This window comes from Pseudophryne corroboree, chromosome 11, assembly GCF_028390025.1.
Source record: "Pseudophryne corroboree isolate aPseCor3 chromosome 11, aPseCor3.hap2, whole genome shotgun sequence".
Classification (NCBI taxonomy): domain Eukaryota; kingdom Metazoa; phylum Chordata; class Amphibia; order Anura; family Myobatrachidae; genus Pseudophryne; species Pseudophryne corroboree.
In genome coordinates this window covers 187,376,605-187,398,338 of record NC_086454.1, presented here as the reverse complement: position 1 = coordinate 187,398,338, position 21,734 = coordinate 187,376,605, and the positions used below count along the sequence as shown (strand labels likewise).

The 21,734-nt window shown below is 47.5% G+C and overlaps 1 protein-coding gene across 4 annotated transcripts in view; it reads right to left on the bottom strand.

Moving 5' to 3' along the window:
* CCS (copper chaperone for superoxide dismutase) overlaps positions 1-21,181 on the bottom strand; it is a 356,173-nt gene extending 334,992 nt beyond the window's left edge. The window contains exon 1 of one of the 4 annotated variants that reach the window (XM_063945156.1): positions 21,095-21,181. In XM_063945156.1, coding sequence (XP_063801226.1) covers positions 21,095-21,097 — 3 coding nt within the window. In that variant the 5' untranslated portion in view covers positions 21,098-21,181. Of the gene's footprint in view, positions 1-20,883; positions 21,066-21,094 lie in introns of those variants that run through there. The other 3 variants (XM_063945154.1, XM_063945157.1, XM_063945155.1) reach the window with 3 other exon arrangements.
* Positions 21,182-21,734: the final 553 nt, after the last annotated feature.

Genomic DNA, 21,734 nt, shown 5'->3' with positions numbered 1-21,734 from the left:
AGGGAACAGATATGCCAGCTGAAACCTCCATTCTACTGACAGTGCGTCTACCAGGACTGCTCCTGGGTCCCTTGTTCTTGATCCGTACCTCGGAACTTTGTTGTTTAGACGAGACGCCATAAGGTCTATCTCCGGTAGACCCCATCTGTTCACCAGTGTCTGAAACACTTCTGGGTGTAGTGCCCATTCGGTTTCCTGAATGGTGTGCCGACTGAGAAAATCCGCTTCCCAATTTAGTACACCCGGGACAAATACTGCTGACAATGCTGGGAGATGGAGTTCTGCCCACTTTAGAATGGGAGTTACTTCCTCCATCAGACTCTTGCTGTGAGTCCCTCCTTGATGATTTAGGTATGCTACTGCCGTCGCATTGTCTGAGCGGATCTGGACTGGTCTTCCTTGTAGATTGTCCTTTGCCTGAACTAGGGCCAAGTAAATGGCTCTTATTTCTAACAGATTTATCGGCAGGCGACTTTCCCTTGCGGTCCATTTTCCCTGGAACCATAGGCTTCCGAGTACCGCCCCCCAACCTTGCAGGCTGGCATCTGTCGTCAGGACTTGCCACTCTTTTATCAAAAAGGGTCTCCCCTTGTTTAAATGGTCTGTCTGTAGCCACCATGCTAGAGACCTTTTTACATTTACTAGAATCTTTATCATCTGCTTCTTTATTGTTTGATGATTTCCGTTCCATTTTGTCAAAATGAGATGCTGCAATGGTCTGGAGTGGAATTGCGCATATTCCACCATGTCGAACGTTGATACCATCAGACCCAACAGTCGCATTGCTGCATGGACTGACATTGTCTGGGCTTGCAACGCTTCCTGAGCCATGACCTGCACCTTGACTATTTTCTTCTCTGGTAAGAGAACTCTCTGTAGGTCTGAATCCAATATGGCTCCCAAATGAACCATCCGCTGTGATGGATTCAGGGACGACTTCTCCCAATTTATGAGCCACCCGTGTCTCTGTAAACAAACTATCTTCTGTTGGAGATGGCTCAACAGTAAATCTTGCGACTGTGCTAAGATTAATAGGTCGTCTAGGTATGGGAATATCCTTATCCCTTGTTTGCGCAGACAAGCTGCCATAACCACCATGATCTTGGTAAACACCTTGGGTGCTGTAGCTAGCCCGAAGGGCAGAGCTTGGAACTGGAAGTGTTCCTTGAGGATGGCAAACCTGAGGTAACACTGATGTGATAGTGCTATAGGCACATGTAGGCAAGCATCCCGCACATCCAGAGATACCATATAGTCTCCCGGTTCCATAGCCAATATTATGGAGCGTAACGTCTCCATGTGGAACTTCGGGATCCATATGTAATTGCTCAACATCTTCAGATTTAGAATTGGTCGATATGACCCATTTGGTTTCTGGATTAGAAACAGATTGGAGTAATACCCCTGTCCCTTTTGTGATGGAGGTACTGGGACAATCACACCTGACTGCAGTAATTTTTGGACTGCTTCTTGCAGGGCATTGGCCTTCGACTCTATACGAGACGGGCTGGTGCAAAAAAATCTTTGAGGAGGCTGCCTCCTGAATGGGAACCCATACCCCTGAGATACTACCTTCTGCACCCAGGCATCTGTTGTTGACTGTTGCCATGTGTGTGCAAATTGCAGGAGTCGGCCCCCAACCCTGGAATCCTCCAGGCGGAGGCCCGTCTCTTCAGGCTGAGGGCTTTTGTTCAGGTTTGGAAGCTGGCTTTTTGCTAGCCCACTGCTTCTTACCCCTAGATTTAAACTGGGGTTGTTTAGGCTCCTCTTTACCTTTCGCTTTGCTTTGCCAGCGAAATGAGCGAAATTTTAAACCCTTGGACTTAGGGTTGTAGGTAGCCGGAAATCTGACCTTCTTCGATTCAGCCTCTGACTCTAGGATATCCGATAAAGGTTTTCCAAATAATATATTACCCACGAAATGCAATGCTTCCAATTCCTTCTTGGACTCCGCATCTGCCTTCCAGGTCCGTAGCCAGACTGCTCTGCGAGCGACTACTGCCAGGGCTGAAGCTTTAGAAGCAACAGTGCCTACATCAATGGCTGCTTCTTCTAAATACTGGGCAGATTGTCTTAAACGGCAAAGACGATCCTCTTGCTCCCTAATAGGAGAGGGGATGTCATTCTCTAGTTCCTCTATCCATTCGCCCATTGCCTTTGCTACCCAGGCCGAAGCCATAGCAGGTCTTACCACTGCACCCACAAGAGAAAAAATATTTTTCAATAGGCTCTCTACCCTCCTGTCTGTGACATCATTCAAAGAGGTAGATGACAGTGGCAAAGCAGATTTGTGCACGAGTCGCAGAACATGTGCATCTACTTTTGGAGGAACTTCTCTCTTCGAACAATCTCCAGCAGGAAATGGATAATAAGAATCCCATCTCCTAGGAATCTTATACTTTTTACCGGGCGCTGCCCAAGACTCATCCATCATTTCCGTCAACTCCTCTGACGCTGGAAATTCAGCTTTCACTGACTTTGTTCGTTTGAATACAGGTGTTTTTGCTTTTAACGCTGTCTTGGCTGGTTCTTCCAGAGAAAGCACAGCCTTTACTGCATTAATGAGTTCAGCTACATCATCTGAACTAAAGCTCTGCGACTGATCATCATACGGAGTTGAATCTATTGTTTCCGCATCATCATCCGATGTATCCTCTTGTGTAGTCTGCCATACAGACGTATCTGTCTTAGTCTTACCTACCCCTTGGTTGCTTGTAGAGGCTACTGGAACCAAACCATAGGAAGGGAGCTGCATGTATGGGTTCATAGTGTAACCTAACCCTTGAGGTGGTGCTACTGGAGCTAACCTGTCCGCTATTGAAGACAGAGTCTTTGCGAACATATTCCATGGTGGCTCTACTGGAGGTTGAACTAACTCCTGTTTTTTACTTCGCTGAAAAGCGAAACAGTTTGCACACAAACCCTCATAAGTGACCAATTGAATCATATCAATTACCCCTGACTTACAAGATAAGCATGTTAGGGCTGTAGGAGTGCTTGACAAATTCTCCTCATCACTTTTGCTGCTCAGACATTTTTTCTGATATTGACTACACAATTTTGTGACTGAACCACACCCTATAATCAGTATATAGAGGTGAAATCAATCTGACCACAGTGCACCTGATTTGAGGGTCAGAACAGGACTGACATTACACAGAAAAGTCAGCACACATACTAGCAGTCAGTCACATGTTAAAGCATTAGACATTGTCATATGAGAATACAACCTCCATAATAACTTATACATAAGTAGGAAAATTGCACTTCTGTTTAACTGGTTCTTTTTCAACATAACATGCAGAAAACACAGTAATATACAGGTCTCATATGCAATAGGTACTAAAAATTAACAGTGCACACTAAGAAGTAGAAGGAATTTTTAGTATTGTATACCCTGCCTCCAGGGAGCGGGATACAGGGAGACTCACCACACTTCCATATCCAAGCAAAGACGCTCGAAAGACGCTGAGTGGATTCAGACGCTACTGGTGTACACTGCCGCTCTTGGTAACTGATAACGGACACGGACGCTCACCAACGGACACGGACGCTGAGCGACTCGACGTGCATGCAGACACTAAAGGCCTGCGACTCTGTCTGGGCGGGTTTATATCCAGTGTACACAACCGCAGCGTCTAAGCTGCGACCGAGTACCCTCGTGGTAGCGTCTGAGCCGGAAGTGAGGTCATTCAGTTCATGAAACGAGAGACCCGCGGGAACTGGCCATGAACTCGGAGGAGGGACGGCCAGGAGAGCGTCTGAAACCCCCTGTTGACTTAAACTCCCAGGATCGCGGCCTCACCTAGTCCTGGCGCCTATGATCCCCGGAGCGTAGCGCTGTCACACTCGAGATGTTCGGCGCATCAACACGCTGTTTGTAGTCTCCACCAAATCAGCGTAGCTGTGTCCTGACCCCTCTAGTAAGAGGAAGTCCATATACTCACTGTCTCCCCATGCTCCGGCCACAGCCTGGTAACGTCTGCTGGACCTGCTAGAACATCCGACACAGACGCCCGTCGAGACAGCACTGTACCGCGAAGGTAAGCGTTGTTGCGACCCGGTGGGGAGTTGTTGGAGCGACTCTTTCTAATACACGTTTAAGACGCTGTTAAGAGAAGTCGCTCAAACAAAAACAGTAAGTCTATAAAAATAAAGTAATGAAAACTTGAGGCTGCTTTCACAGCAGCCCTGTGACCATGCGGCTTCCTGCCGCACCAAGCAAAAAACTGATCTGACTGAGTCAGTGGGCGGGACTATATAGTGGAGGCCCCAATGCATCCAGGGAGGCCAGAAAGCTCGTGACCGTGTTGGTGCCATTTTCGCTGTCGCTCGACAATATCCCAATGTTATCCTGTGGATAATCCTGTGGACCCAGCCAGAGAAATGTCTATTTTCCTATCCGTCGCTTCCTTAAAAAAAGAGGATGTAGAAGGTATGAGCAATGTAGAGCTCTTCATTAGCCAAGCTCAACATTGGGAAGGGGGTGGGCAGACTTCCCACTTCGTACATTGGGGGTCATTCAGAGTTGATCGCTAGCTGCTTTCGGTCGCTGTGCAGCGATCAGGCAAAAAAAAAGGCACTTCTGCGCATGCGTATGCATATGCAACACAATGCGCACGCGCGATGTACTTTTACAACGGCCAATGTAGTTTCACACAGTTGCACTGCTGACCACAGAGTAATTGACGTGAAAGGGGCGTTTCAGGGTGTCAACTGACCGTTTTCAGGGGGGTGTTCGAAAAAACGCAGGTGTGCCAGGAAAAACGCAGGCGTGGCTGGGCGAACGCAGAGCGTGTTGTGACGTCAAAACAGGAACTGAATAATCTGAAGTGATCGCAAGTGCTGAGTAGGTCTGAAGCTACTCTGAAACTGCACAAATTTATTTTGTATCCGCTCTGCGATCCTTTCGTTCGCACTTCTGCTAAGCTAAAATACACTCCCAGTGGGAGGCGGCATAGCGTTTGCATGTCTGCTAAAATAAGAATTTACTCACCGGTAATTCTATTTCTCGTAGTCCGTAGTGGATGCTGGGAACTCCGTAAGGACCATGGGGAATAGCAGGCTCCGAAGGAGGCTGGGCACTCTAGAAAGATCTTAGACTACCTGGTGTGCACTGGCTCCTCCCACTATGACCCTCCTCCAAGCCTCAGTTAGGTACTGTGCCCGGACGAGCGTACACAATAAGGAAGGATTTTGAATCCCGGGTAAGACTCATACCAATCACACCGTACAACTCGTGATATGAAACACAGTTAACAGTATGAAACAATAGAGCCTCTCAACAGATGGCTCAACAATAACCCGATTTAGTTAACCATAACTATGTACAAGTATTGCAGATACACCGCACTTGGGATGGGCGCCCAGCATCCACTACGGACTACGAGAAATAGAATTACCGGTGAGTAAATTCTTATTTTCTCTAACGTCCTAGTGGATGCTGGGAACTCCGTAAGGACCATGGGGATTATACCAAAGCTCCCAAACGGGCGGGAGAGTGCGGATGACTCTGCAGCACTGAATGAGAGAACTCCAGGTCCTCCTCAGCCAGGGTATCAAATTTGTAGAATTTTTGCAAACGTGTTTGCCCCTGACCAAGTAGCTGCTCGGCAAAATTGTAAAGCCGAGACCTCTCGGGCAGCCGCCCAAGATGAGCCCACCTTCCTTGTGGAATGGGCATTGACAGATTTTGGCTGTGGCAGGCCTGCCACAGTATGTGCAAGCTGAATTGTACTACAAATCCAACGAGCAATAGTCTGCTTAGAAGCAGGAGCACCCAGCTTGTTAGGTGCATATAGGATAAACAGCGAGTCAGATTTTCTGACTCTAGCCGTTCTGGAAACATATATTTTCAGTGCCCTGACAACGTCTAGCAACTTGGAGTCCTCCAAGTCCCTAGTAGCCTAGGCACCACAATAGGCTGGTTCAGGTGAAACGCTGACACCACCTTTGGGAGAAACTGGGGACGAGTCCTCAATTCTGCCCTATCCATATGGAAAATCAAATAAGGGCTTTTACAAGACAAAGCCGCCAACTTTGATACTCGCCTGGCAGAAGCCAAGGCCAATAACATAACCACCTTCCACGTGAGATATTTCAGATCCACGGTTTTTAGTGGTTCAAACCAATGTGATTTTAAGAAACTCAACACCCCGTTGAGATCCCAAGGTGCCACAGGAGGCACAAACGGGGGCTGACTCTGCAGCACTCCTTTTATAAATGTCTGAACTTCAGGTACTGAAGCTAGTTCTTTTTGAAAGAAAATCGACAGAGCCGAGATCTGTACCTTAATGGAACCCAATTTAAGGCCCATAGTCACTCCTGCTTGCAGGAAATGCAGAAATCGACCTAGTTGAAATTCCTCTGTTGGGGCCCTTTCGGCCTCACACCATGCAACATATTTTCGCCATATGCGGTGATAATGAGTTGCTGTAACCTCTTTCCTGGCTTTAGTAAGCGTAGGAATGACTTCCTCCGGAATGCCCTTTTCCTTCAGGATCCGGCGTTCAACCACCATGCCGACAAACGCAGCCGCGGTAAGTCTTGGAACAGACAGGGCCCCTGCTGCCGCAGGTCCTGTCTGAGTGGCAGAGGCCATGGGTCCTCTGATATAAATTCTTGAAGTTCTGGGTACCAAGCTCTTCTTGGCCATCCACGAGTATCGTTCTTACTCCTCGCCTTCTTATTATTCTCAGTACCTTTGGTATGAGAGGCAGAGGGGAGAACACATAAACCGACTGGTACACCCACGGTGTTACCAGAGCGTCCATAGCTATCGCCTGAGGGTCCCTTGACCCGGTGCAATATCTTTTATAGCTTTTTGTTGAGGCGGGACGCCATCATGTCCACCTGTGGCCTTTCCCAATGGTGTACAATCCTATTGGAAGACTTCTGGAGGAAGTCCCCATTCTCCCGGGTGGAGGTCGTGTCTGTTGAGAAGATCTGCTTCCCAGTTGTCCACTCCGGGAATGAACACTGCTGACAGTGCTAACACATGATTTTCCGCCTATCGGAGAATCCTTGTGGCTTCTGCCATCGCCATCCTGCTTCTTGTGCCGCCCTGTTGGTTTACATGGGCGACTGCCGTGATGTTGTCTGATTGGATCAGTACCGGCTGGTTTTGAAGCAGAGGCCTTGCCGGCCTCAGGGCATTGTAAATGGCCCTCAGGTCCAGAATATTTATGTGTAGGGAAATAACCTGACTTGACCAAAGTCCCTGGAAATTTCTTCCCTGTGTGACTGCCTCCCAGCCTCAAAGGCTGGAATCCATGGTCACTAGGACCTAGTCCTGTATGCCGAACCTGCGGCCCTCTTGAAGATGGGCACTCTGCAGCCACCACAGTAGAGATACCCTGGTCCTTGGAGACAGGGTTATCAGCCTATGCATCGGTAGATGCGATCCGGACCACTTGTCCAACAGGTCCCTCTGAAAAGTTCTTGTATGGAACCTGCCTAATGGGATTGCTTCGTAGGAAGCTACCATTTTTCCCAGGACTCGCGTGCAATGATGCACCGCTACCTACTTTGGCTTCAGGAGGTCTCTGACTAGAGATGACAACTCCTTGGCTTTCTCCTCCGGGAGAAACACTATTTCTGGTTTATGTCCAGAACCATCCCCAGGAACAGTAGACGTGTCATAGGAACCAGCTGTGACTTTGGACTGTTTAGAATCCAACCATGCTGTTGTAGCACTTTCCAAAATAGTGCTACCCCGACTACCAACTGCTCCTTGGACCTCGCCCTTATAACGAGATTGTCCAAGTACGGGATAATTACAACTCCCTTTTTTTTGAAGGAGTATCAACATTTCGGCCATTACCTTGATAAAACACCCTCGGTGCCATGTACAGTCCAAACGGCAGTGTCTGGACTTGGTAATGGTAATCCTGTACCACAAATCTGAGGTACTCCTGGCGAGGATGGTAAATGGGGACATGCAGGTAAGCATCCTTGATGTCCCAGGATACCATGTAATCCCCTTCGTCCAGGCTTGGAATAACCGCCCTGAGCGATTCCATCTTGAACTTGAATTTTTGTGTTCAAGGATTTTAAATATAAAATGGGTCACACCGAACCATGCGGTTTTGGTACCCCAACCCGTGTGGAATAGTAACCCCGTCCTTGTTGAAGTAGGGGCACCTTGAGTATTACCTGCTGGGAATACCGCTTATTAATTGCCTCTAGCACAGCCTCCCTGCCTGAGGGAGTTGTCAGCAAGGCATATTTTAGGAAACGGCTGGGGGGAGACATCTCAAATTCCAGCTTGTACCCCTGAAATACTACTTGAAAGAAACAGGGATCCACCTGTGAGCGAGCCCACTAATTGCTGAAATTTTTGAGACGGCCCCCCACCGTACCTGGCTACACCTGTGGAGCACCCGCGTCATGGTGTGGCCTCACAGGAGGCGGGGGAAGAATCTTGATTCTGGGAACAGGCTGACTGGTGCAGCTTTTTTCCCTCTACCCTTGTCTCTGTACAGAAAGGAAGCGCCATTTGACCCGCTTGCTTTTCTGAAGCCGAAAGGACTGTACCTTTGTCTGTGAGGAAACCTGAGGTAAAATTATTTCTTCCCAGCAGTTGCTGTGGATACGAGGTCCCAGAGACCATCCCCAAATAATTCCTCACCCTTATAAGGCTCTCTATGCGCTTTTTAAGTCAGCATCACCTGTCCAGTGACAGGTCTCTAATACCCTCCTGACAGAATGGACATTACATTTATTTTGGATGCCAGCCGGCAAAATATCCCTCTGTGCATCCCCCATATATAAGACGACATCTTTAATATGTTTTTATGTTTTCCAACTAGTATCCCTGTTTGACAGGGTCACCGACCACGCTGCAGCAGCACTATCTGCAGGTCTCAGTCTAGTACCTGAGTGTGTAAATACAGACTTCAGGATAGCCTCCTGTTTTTTATCAACAGGTACCTATTAAAGTGGCCGTATCCTAAGACGGCAGTGCCACCTTTTTTGACAAACGTGTGAGCGCCTTATCCACCCTAGGGGTTATCTCCCAGCGTAACTTATCCACCTGGCGGGAAAGGGTACGCCATCAGTAACTTTTTATAAATTACCAGTTTCTTAACGGGGGAACCCACGCTTTCACACACTTCATTTATTCATCTGATGGGGGAACAAAACACTGCCTGTTTTTTCTCCCCAAACCTAAAACCCATTTTTAGAGGTGCTTGGGTTAAAGTCAGAAATGTATAACACATTTTTTATTGCCGGGATCACGTCACGGATGTTCCTAGTGGATTGTGTATATGTCTCCACCTTGTCGACACTGGAGTCAGACTCCGTGTCGACATCTGTGTCTGCCATCTGAGAGAGCGGGCGTTTTTGAGCCCCTGATGGCCTTTGAGACGCCTGGGCAGGCGCGGGCTGCGAAGCCGGCTGTCCCACAGCTGTTACGTCATCCACCCTTTTATGTAAGGAGTTGACACTGTCGGTTAATACCTTTCACCTATCCATCCACTCTGGTGTCGGCCCCACAGGGGGCGACATCACATATATCGGCCTCTGTTCTGTCACCATATAAGCCTCCTCATTCAACATGTCGACACAGCCGTACCGACACACCGCAGACACACAGGGAATGCTCTAAACGAGGACAGGACCCACAAAAGCCCTTTGGGGGGACAGAGTAAGAGTATGCCAGCACACACCAGAGCGCTATTTATATACAGGGACTAACTGAGTTATGTCCCTAATAGCTTTTATATAATATACTGTATACAGTGCCAATTTTAATGCCCCCCCTCTCTTTTCCCTCTTACTGTACTGTAGAATTGCAGGGAAGAGCCAGGGAGCTTCACTCCAGCCGAGCTGTGAGGGAAAAATGGCGCCAGTGTGCTGAGGAGATAGGCTCCGCCCCTTTTTCGCGGCCTATTCTCCCGTTTTTTATGGAATTCTGGCAGGGGTATTTACCTCATATATAGCCCCTGGGGCCATATATTGAGGTATTTTAGCCAGCCAAGGTGTTTTTATTTCTGCCTCAGGGCGCCCCCCCCAGCGCCCTGCACCCTCAGTGACCGGAGTGTGAAGTGTGTGAGAGGAGCAATGGCGCACAGCTGCAGTGCTGTGCGCTACCTTGGTGAAGACAGAGTCTTCATGCCGCCGATTTTCCGGACCATCTTCTTGCTTCTGGCTCTGTAAGGGGGACGGCGGCGCGGCTCCGGGACCGAACATCAAGGCTGGGCCTGCGGTCGATCCCTCTGGAGCTAATGGTGTCCAGTAGCCTAAGAAGCCCAATCCGGCTGCAAGCAGGCGAGTTCGCTTCTTCTCCCCTTAGTCCCTCGCTGCAGTGAGCCTGTTGCCAGCAGGTCTCACTGAAAATAACAAATTCTAAGACTATAACTTTCTAAGAGCTCAGGAGAGCCCCTAGGGGGCATCCAACCTCGGCCGGGCACGAAATCTAACTGAGGCTTGGAGGAGGGTCATAGTGGGAGGAGCCAGTGCACACCAGGTAGTCTAAGATCTTTCTAGAGTGCCCAGCCTCCTTCGGAGCCCGCTATTCCCCATGGTCCTTACGGAGTTCCCAGCATCCACTAGGACGTTAGAGAAATACTGCTAGTGAGCGAACAACTCGGAATGACCACCATTCTCCCTCTGGGAGAGGATATATAAGAAGCCAGCTTTTTTGGTAACTAAAATTTGCGTTTAGGAGTACTCCAGGCCTCACACATGAGCTGATCTGACTGAGTGAACTCCACCTTAATGACTTTGTGTTACTTAAAAGATAGAAGTTTGTTCCTCCTACTATAATAAAGTTTTGACTGCCCTGACTAAGCCCTAACTAGTGCACTCTTCTGGACAAGAACCTAAGTCTGAAGCATACTGTTCCTCCAGATCAGAATCCGTCTCAGAATCTGATGCCTACTCCGACAGAGATGAGGGAGTAACTCATCTGGACACTTTGGCAGCCCCTGGTCTGTTTCGCTCTGTAACATATCTTTAAAGGTGACTGACATCTGACTTAGGCACTGGACAGACTGAAAACATGTCCATCCAAGGAGGTTGCATGGGAGGGGAGGCCACCAACGAAGCCTGAGACTGTTGAGGCAACCCCTGTCGTAGAGTCAGAATAGGCACAGGCAAGTGTTCCACTAACTGAGTCATTACACGAAACAAAGAAGCCACCCATGGTGGTTCTAGGACAGGTGCTGGAGTCACCATATTGAGTGAAGCTGCAGCTTAACGCCTCAAATCTTGCACAAAATCCTGCACATCTAACTTGACTGAGCAGATCCTGTAAGAAACCAGTACTGGAGCCCCAGACTCCACCTTGTCCTTAGATGCCTTACCTTTGGACATAGTTAAACACACGTGCAGAGTGCAACTAGAATAATAATAATAATAATAATAATAATAATAATAAGTTGTTGTTGTACCTCACAAATTACAAGTAAAAATAAGAATTTACTTACCGATAATTCTATTTCTCGGAGTCCGTAGTGGATGCTGGGGTTCCTGAAAGGACCATGGGGAATAGCGGCTCCGCAGGAGACAGGGCACAAAAAGTAAAGCTTTTAACCATGTGGTGTGTACTGGCTCCTCCCCCCATGACCCTCCTCCAAGCCTCAGTTAGGTACTGTGCCCGGACGAGCGTACACAATAAGGAAGGATCTTGAATCCCGGGTAAGACTCATACCAGCCACACCAATCACACCGTACAACTTGTGATCTAAAACCCAGTTAACAGTATGATAACAGAGGAGCCTCTGAAAGATGGCTTCCTACAACAATAACCCGATGAAGGCAACAATAACTATGTACAATTATTGCAGATAATCCGCACTTGGGATGGGCGCCCAGCATCCACTACGGACTCCGAGAAATAGAATTATCGGTAAGTAAATTCTTATTTTCTCTATCGTCCTAGTGGATGCTGGGGTTCCTGAAAGGACCATGGGGATTATACCAAAGCTCCCAAACGGGCGGGAGAGTGCGGATGACTCTGCAACACCGAATGAGAGAACTCCAGGTCCTCTTTTGCCAGGGTATCAAATTTGTAGAATTTTACAAACGTGTTCTCCCCCGACCACGTAGCTGCTCGGCAGAGTTGTAATGCCGAGACCCCTCGGGCAGCCGCCCAAGATGAGCCCACCTTCCTTGTGGAATGGGCCTTAACAGATTTAGGCTGTGGCAGGCCTGCCACAGAATGTGCAAGTTGAATTGTGCTACAAATCCAACGAGCAATCGACTGCTTAGAAGCAGGAGCACCCAGCTTGTTGGGTGCATACAGTATAAACAGAGAGTCAGATTTTCTGACTCCAGCCGTCCTTGAAATGTATATTTTTAAAGCTCTAACAACGTCCAACAACTTGGAGTCCTCCAAGTCGCTTGTAGCCGCAGGCACTACAATAGGCTGGTTCAGGTGAAACGCTGATACCACCTTAGGGAGAAAATGCGGACGCGTCCGCAGTTCTGCCCTATCCGAATGGAAAATTAGATATGGGCTTTTGTAAGATAAAGCCGCCAGTTCTGACACTCTCCTGGCTGAAGCCAGGGCTAGTAGCATGGACACTTTCCATGTGAGATATTTCAAATCCACCTTTTTTAGTGGTTCAAACCAATGGGATTTGAGGAAATCTAAAACTACGTTTAGATCCCACGGTGCCACCGGAGGCACTACAGGGGGCTGTATACGCAGTACACCCTTAACAAAAGTCTGTACCTCAGGAACTGAGGCCAATTCTTTTTGGAAGAATATTGACAGGGCCGAAATTTGAACCTTAATAGATCCCAACTTGAGACCCATAGACAATCCTGATTGCAGGAAATGCAGGAATCGACCCAGTTGAAATTCCTCCGTCGGAGCACTCCGATCCTCGCACCACGCAACATATTTTCGCCAAATGCGGTGATAATGTTTCGCGGTTACTTCCTTCCTTGCTTTAATCAAAGTAGGAATGACTTCTTCCGGAATGCCTTTTCCCTTTAGGATCCGGCGTTCAACCGCCATGCCGTCAAACGCAGCCACGGTAAGTCTTGAAACAGACAGGGACCTTGCTGAAGCAGGTCCCTTCTCAGAGGTAGAGGCCACGGATCGTCCGTGATCATCTCTTGAAGTTCCGGGTACCAAGTCCTTCTTGGCCAATCCGGAGCCACTAGTATCGTTCTTACTCCTCTTTTCCTTATAATTCTCAATACCTTTGGTATGAGAGGCAGAGGAGGAAACACATACACCGACTGGTACACCCAAGGCGTTACCAGCGCGTCCACAGCTATTGCCTGCGGGTCTCTTGACCTGGCGCAATACCTGTCCAGTTTTTTGTTGAGGCGAGACGCCATCATGTCCACCATTGGTCTTTCCCAACGGGTTACAAGCATGTGGAAAACTTCTGGATGAAGTCCCCACTCTCCCGGGTGAAGGTCGTGTCTGCTGAGGAAGTCTGCTTCCCAGTTGTCCACTCCCGGGATGAACACTGCTGACAGTGCCATCACATGATTCTCCGCCCAGCGAAGAATCCTCGCAGCTTCTGCCATTGCACTCCTGCTTCTTGTACCGCCCTGTCTGTTTACATGGGCGATTGCCGTGATGTTGTCCGACTGGATCAACACCGGTTTTCCTAGAAGCAGAGGTTCTGCCTGACTTAGAGCATTGTAGATTGCTCTTAGTTCCAGAATGTTTATGTGAAGAGACATCTCCAGGCTCGACCACACGCCCTGGAAGTTCCTTCCTTGTGTGACTGCTCCCCAGCCTCTCAGGCTGGCGTCCGTGGTCACCAGGATCCAATCCTGTATGCCGAATCTGCGGCCCTCCAATAGATGAGCGCTCTGCAACCACCACAGAAGAGATACCCTTGTCCTTGGAGACAGGGTTATCCGCCGGTGCATCTGAAGATGCGACCCTGACCATTTGTCGAGCAGATCCCTCTGGAAAATTCTTGCGTGGAATCTGCCGAATGGAATTGCTTCGTAAGAAGCCACCATTTTTCCCAGGACTCTTGTGCATTGATGTACAGACACCTTTCCTGGCTTTAGGAGGTTCCTGACAAGTTCGGATAACTCCTTGGCTTTTTCCTCCGGGAGAAATACCTTTTTCTGAACCGTGTCCAGAATCATCCCTAGGAACAGCAGACGTGTTGTCGGAATTAACTGGGATTTTGGAATATTCAAAATCCACCCGTGCTGTTTTAGCACTTCTTGAGACAGTGCTACTCCCATCTCTAGCTGTTCTCTTGACCTTGCCCTTATCAGGAGATCGTCCAAGTATGGGATAATTAACACGCCTTTTCTTCGAAGAAGAATCATCATCTCGGCCATTACTTTGGTAAAGACCCGAGGTGCCGTGGACAATCCAAACGGCAGCGTCTGAAACTGATAGTGACAGTTTTGTACGACGAACCTGAGGTACCCCTGGTGTGAGGGGTAAATTGGGACGTGGAGATACGCATCCTTGATGTCCAAGGATACCATAAAGTCCCCTTATTCCAGGTTCGCTATCACCGCTCTGAGTGACTCCATCTTGAACTTGAACTTTTTTATGTACAGGTTCAGGGATTTCAGATTTAGAATAGGTCTTACCGAGCCGTCCGGCTTCGGTACCACAAATAGAGTGGAATAATACCCCTTTCCCTGTTGTAAAAGGGGTACTTTGACTATCACCTGCTGAGAGTACAGCTTGTGAATGGCTTCCAAGACCGTCACCCTGTCGGAGGGGGACGTTGGTAAAGCAGACTTCAGGAAACGGCGAGGTGGAGACGTCTCTAGTTCTAACCTGTACCCCTGAGATATTATCTGCAGGATCCAGGGATCTACCTGCGAGTGAGCCCACTGCGCGCTGAAATTCTTGAGACGACCCCCCACCGCCCCCGAGTCCGCTTGAGAAGCCCCAGCGTCATGCTGAGGCTTTTGTAGAAGCGGGGGAGGGCTTCTGTTCCTGGGAAGGAGCTGCCTGTTGCCGTCTCTTCCCCTTTCCTCTGCCTCGTGGCAGATATGAATATCCCTTTGCTCTCTTGTTTTTAAAGGAACGAAAGGGCTGCGGTTGAAAAGTCGGTGTCTTTTTCTGTTGGGGAGTGACTTGAGGTAAAAAGGTGGATTTCCCGGCTGTAGCCGTGGCCACCAAATCCGATAGACCGACTCCAAATAACTCCTCCCCTTTATACGGCAAAACTTCCATATGCCGTTTTGAGTCCGCATCGCCTGACCACTGTCGCGTCCATAAACTTCTTCTGGCCGAAATGGACATAGCACTTACCCGTGATGCCAGCGTGCAGATATCCCTCTGTGCATCACGCATATAAAGAAATGCATCCTTTATTTGCTCCAAAGACAGTAAAACATTGTCCCTATCCAGGGTATCAATATTTTCAATCAGGGACTCTGACCAAGCTACTCCAGCACTGCACATCCAGGCTGTCGCTATAGCTGGTCGTAGTATAACACCTGTATGTGTGTATATACTTTTTTGGATATTTTCCATCCTCCTATCTGCTGGATCTTTAAGTGCGGCCGTCTCAGGAGAGGGTAACGCCACTTGTTTTGATAAGCGTGTGAGCGCCTTGTCCACCCTAGGAGGTGTTTCCCAGCGCGCCCTAACCTCTGGCGGGAAAGGGTATAAAGCCAATAACTTCTTTGAAATTAGCATTTTTTTATCGGGGGCAACCCACGCTTCATCACACACCTCATTTAATTCTTCTGATTCAGGAAAAACTATAGGTAGTTTTTTCACACCCCACATAATACCCTGTTTAGTGGTACCTGTAGTATCAGGTATATGTAACGCCTCCTTCATTGCCAAAATCATATAACGTGTGGCCCTACTGGAAAATACGGTTGATTCGTCACCGTCACCACTGGAATCAGTGCCTGTGTCTGGGTCTGTGTCGACCGACTGAGGCAAAGGGCGTTTTACAGCCCCTGACGGTGTTTGAGGCGCCTGGACAGGCACTAATTGATTGTCCGGCCGTCTCATGTCGTCAAACGACTGCTTTAGCGTGTTGACACTATCCCGTAATTCCATAAATAAAGGCATCCATTCTGGTGTCGACCCCCTAGGAGGTGACATCCCCATATTTGGCAATTGTTCCGCCTCCACACCAATATCGTCCTCATACATGTCGACACACGCGTACCGACACACAGCAGACACACAGGGAATGCTCTAAACGAAGACAGGACCCCACTAGCCCTTTGGGGAGACAGAGGGAGAGTCTGCCAGCACACACCAAAAGCGCTATATATGACAGGGATAGCCTTATAATAAGTGCTCCCTATATAGCTGCTTTAAATATATATAATGCCACAATTTTGCCCCCCTCTCTTGTTTTACCCTGTTTCTGTAGTGCAGTGCAGGGGAGAGACTGGGAGCCTTCCTGACCAGCGGAGCTGTGAGAGGAAAATGGCGCCGTGTGCTGAGGAGATAGGCCCCGCCCCTTTTTCGGCGGGCTCGTCTCCCGCTCTTCAATGGATTCAGGCAGGGGTTAAATATCTCCATATAGCCCCCGGAGGCTATATGTGAGGTATTTTATGCCTAAAAAAGGTTTCTCGTTGCTGCCCAGGGCGCCCCCCCCCCAGCGCCCTGCACCCTCAGTGACTGCCGTGTGAAGTGTGCTGGGAGCAATGGCGCACAGCTGCAGTGCTGTGCGCTACCTTAAGAAGACTGAGGAGTCTTCTGCCGCCGATTCTGGACCATCTTCTGTCTTCAGCATCTGCAAGGGGGCCGGCGGCGCGGCTCCGGTGACCCATCCAGGCTGTACCTGTGATCGTCCCTCTGGAGCTTGATGTCCAGTAGCCAAGAAGCCAATCCATCCTGCACGCAGGTGAGTTGACTCCTTCTCCCCTAAGTCCCTCGCTGCAGTGATCCTGTTGCCAGCAGGAATCACTGTAAAATAAAAAACCTAGCTAAACTTTTTCTAAGCAGCTCTTTAGGAGAGCCACCTAGATTGCACCCTTCTCGGCCGGGCACAAAAACCTAACTGAGGCTTGGAGGAGGGTCATGGGGGGAGGAGCCAGTACACACCACATGGTTAAAAGCTTTACTTTTTGTGCCCTGTCTCCTGCGGAGCCGCTATTCCCCATGGTCCTTTCAGGAACCCCAGCATCCACTAGGACGATAGAGAAATGTGAGGTACAACATAATCCTTAACACCTGGTATGGCAATAGGAGGTGAAAAACAGGGACAGTATAATAAATACAGCAGAGTTTGAACACAAACAACAGTAGCTAGCAACAAGTCAAATACAATACATATAACAATGGGCAAAGACTAAACCACGCAACCTCAAAGGATGGTAGAATAAGTGATGTATAACCTGTCCCCAGGGAAAGGTATCCAGGGAGACTAGACCCGACCTCCTGAGACCTCTGAAGCCAGCACTGTCCGAGTATTTCCTGGGGGAGGAGGAGGGTAGTATATTTCAGCCCAGAAAAAGCGGGAGAACTCTGAAAGAATCACGCCCTGGGCTAAGGGAGGGGCTAACAGGGAGACCCTACCTCCCTGATATTCCCCCCCCAGGACTACTAGTTTACAGGCGTCCCTGTGCTAGTATATATATATATATATATATATATATATATATATATATGCCCTGGTGGTCTAGCAGAAGAGGCGACCCGGTTTCTGCAATCAACGCCATCACCAACTCTGGAGGCCTTGAACCGCCACTTACCTTCCCCCATTGTCTGGCAGTGGTCATGAGCTCAGAAAAGCGATAGCTAGCGTATGCTTTACTGGTGCTGAAACAATGGACCTCGTCACTAGTGTTGCGGAGTCGGCAGGAGTGTTGGAGCTGCAGCAACGTTGTCCAGCTCTGGTAAGTTAAAAAAAACTTGAGGCTGCAACAGCAGTCTCTTGTATATATTTAAAAAAAAAAAAAAAAAAAAAAAGGAAGAAGGTGCATCCAGCTGCTGCCAGCAACAAAACTGAATGAGAAAAAGATACAGCAGCGCCTGGGATCAACAGAGCATACAATATAGCACAATTAGTCAATTAATTACACATGCAAATATAAGTCACCGAGTGTCAAATCAATCCAACCCAGTCAATAATGCACATAAATGTTTTAATATAACACAATGGAATTGTATTTAAAATATACTGTGCACAGTATTAAATTAGAAAGATGCTTTGAAAAAGCCAAAAGAGAGAACATATAAAACATAAACATAAAAATGTGTCCACTATTGAACACAATAGTATAGCATATATGATATCACGGACCTGTCTCAGTTAGAAAATGTGATCATTAAGAAACACTGTTGCGCAGTTTAACTTGAAACAATGACTATGAGAACAGTGTATAGTCCTCAACAATGTATAGTAATAAATAAATTCGGACAGATATCTCAGTTTGTCAAGTCCATATATATAAAAAATAATAATAATGAGTAATGTTCTGTTAAATGATGTTCATGCAGAGAAAAAATGAATATGAATACTTGTTCTCTGAAACATATACGTGTGGCGTCCCACCGTATTGTTACCTGGTGAGTAATAAAAAAAAAAAGGAACCGATGGTCAGATTAACCACACCTCGTGTGGCTGCTGAATAGATAGAGAATATCGAGACCGCTGATCCCTGGTTGATTGACAAGGGGAAAGGTGTGAATACTGAACGCCAGACTGCGCTGGCCTGAGAAATCACCTTATGACGTTCTCACCGGAGATTCCGTCCCATAAATGGTGCAGATGATGGCCGCCAGACTGCGCTGGCCCGAAGGATCGCCTCACACCGCTCTCACCGGCGGACCCGTCCTGCGGCGAGGAGGAGTCAAGCTGGAATTAGACACCTCACGTCGACCCACCGGGTCAGATGGAAACGATGAGGCCGATGTGCTGCAGCGGAGATCGGCTTGCTGTGTCTCATAAGCACCGATCTGAGCTTTCGTGTCGGTTCAGACCTCTGAATATCAGGCAAGAGGTTTTGCATGTATCAGGTGTCCCAGGTGGGAACAATGAGGAGGAGTCCTAACGCGTTTCGTCACGCCCACGTGACTTTCTCAAAGGTACCATACCTTTGAGAAAGTCACGTGGGCGTGACAAAACGCGTTAGGACTCCTCCTCATTGTTCCCACCTGGGACACCTGATACATGCAAAACCTCTTGCCTGATATTCAGAGGTCTGAACCGACACGAAAGCTCAGATCGGTGCTTATGAGACACAGCAAGCCGATCTCCGCTGCAGCACATCGGCCTCATCGTTTCCATCTGACCCGGTGGGTCGACGTGAGGTGTCTAATTCCAGCTTGACTCCTCCTCGCCGCAGGACGGGTCCGCCGGTGAGAGCGGTGTGAGGCGATCCTTCGGGCCAGCGCAGTCTGGCGGCCATCATCTGCACCATTTATGGGACGGAATCTCCGGTGAGAACGTCATAAGGTGATTTCTCAGGCCAGCGCAGTCTGGCGTTCAGTATTCACACCTTTCCCCTTGTCAATCAACCAGGGATCAGCGGTCTCGATATTCTCTATCTATTCAGCAGCCACACGAGGTGTGGTTAATCTGACCATCGGTTCCTTTTTTTTTTTATTACTCACCAGGTAACAATACGGTGGGACGCCACACGTATATGTTTCAGAGAACAAGTATTCATATTCATTTTTTCTCTGCATGAACATCATTTAACAGAACATTACTCATTATTATTATTTTTTATATATATGGACTTGACAAACTGAGATATCTGTCCGAATTTATTTATTACTATACATTGTTGAGGACTATACACTGTTCTCATAGTCATTGTTTCAAGTTAAACTGCGCAACAGTGTTTCTTAATGATCACATTTTCTAACTGAGACAGGTCCGTGATATCATATATGCTATACTATTGTGTTCAATAGTGGACACATTTTTATGTTTATGTTTTATATGTTCTCTCTTTTGGCTTTTTCAAAGCATCTTTCTAATTTAATACTGTGCACAGTATATTTTAAATACAATTCCATTGTGTTATATTAAAACATTTATGTGCATTATTGACTGGGTTGGATTGATTTGACACTCGGTGACTTATATTTGCATGTGTAATTAATTGACTAATTGTGCTATATTGTATGCTCTGTTGATCCCAGGCGCTGCTGTATCTTTTTCTTATTTCTTATATACAATTACAAACATACAGAAGTTTGTTTGCAGCAGCGAACGGGAACTAAAGAGATACGATTAAATTGGATGTACATGTGCACACTTGCATGTGTATATATATATATATATATATATATAAATATATTTAATTTTCCCGTAAAAATTAGCGCCTAGGTTCTTTGTTTTCTTAACAAAACTGAATGGCCTGGGGGCGGGGCTGGGGAGGGGTTATAGGTGAGAAGGACCCAGTGCATTCTGGGACAGAAAAGCTTTAACTGGTGCCCGGTTCATTCCAAACCACCTAAATCCCATGGTATTCCTATGGACCCTGAAGAATACATTTTTTTTTTTTTCGTGAGTGAGTGAGTGAGAAGCCTAACAAATAGGCCCCATAAGGATAGAGCAGAAACTCCGATATAAAATAGGACAGTAGCAAAATTTCTGGGGAAAGTATGTATCTCATTACTTATTACTGCTGATTCACCCCTGCATTTGCTAATGCATTTTTTTCCTGAGCACCAGTCAGTATTACACGAATGAAAATGCCAAATATGCCAGTATATATTTCATTGCTAATATTTGTCAGCTATTTCAATTGTGTTCAATCCACTGGCATTATTTATTAACCATAATAAGTATTACCATGGACAGAATAAAAGGATAGCATCTTAAAACTAAATATAATATACAAAGAACGACACAGTCAAAACAAACACTCAGAGTATATGTCATGGCATCAAAGACATGAAATCTGTCATAACGTCCGTCTCCGGTTCCTGCTGAAATAATAGTACACATAACCCCTCATGGTAGCATAGAAGCAGGGTCAGGGGTAACACACAATCACCTTGCAAGACACCCCATGGCCCGCTGGCAGCTCCATGCTGATCTCCCGACTCAGCCTCAGCTGACCTGTTTCACCTTTAACCCCACTGACGTTACACCCGGAAGCAGTGAGGCCAGACAGCTGAATAGCATTAGAAAGGCACACCCCCAAGCATTACACCGGAGACTGATGTGTAACGTTCTGAGTAGATATCTCCTCACTTCCAGCTCACCATGACTGTCTTATAAATGTATTAAAACGCGATGTAACAGATTGCTGGATGTACGGCCACAAGTGACCCATTTGTACTTTGTCTTTCGGTCTCCATCAGCAGCGGGCTGCTGCCTCCAGAAACATGGCGCTTGTTTTTTGTTTATTTTACACTTCCTGTAATCAGATTTTATATTAACTTCTTCTTGGCCGAGTAGGATTATAGCGCTTTCTTGTTGCAGATTGGAATTGGGCTCATACAGGGAAACCAGTTACAGACCCTCCAACATGACCCGCCCCACTAGGTACAAAATGCTCTGTTTCTGGACTTCCCTCTTAACTTATGATTTCCATCACCTGTGTTGAACTAGTTAAAATGATAAGAAAGCTGTTTCTTCACAGGTGATGGCAATAATAAATTAAGAGGGAAGTCCAGAAACAGAGCATTTTGTACCTAGTGGGGCGGGTCATGTTGGAAGGTATGCAGTTATACACTGACTTTTTTCCTCAATTAGTGAAAGACCATTACATAGGGCCGTTAGCCAGCACTGACCACAGCAGCCAGCAGCAGCAACCACTATTCCTAAAGCCGGTGTCCGTTCGGCACTGCACCGCACTACAATTATAAAAAATTGCATAAACTACAGCTCCCATCAGCAAGG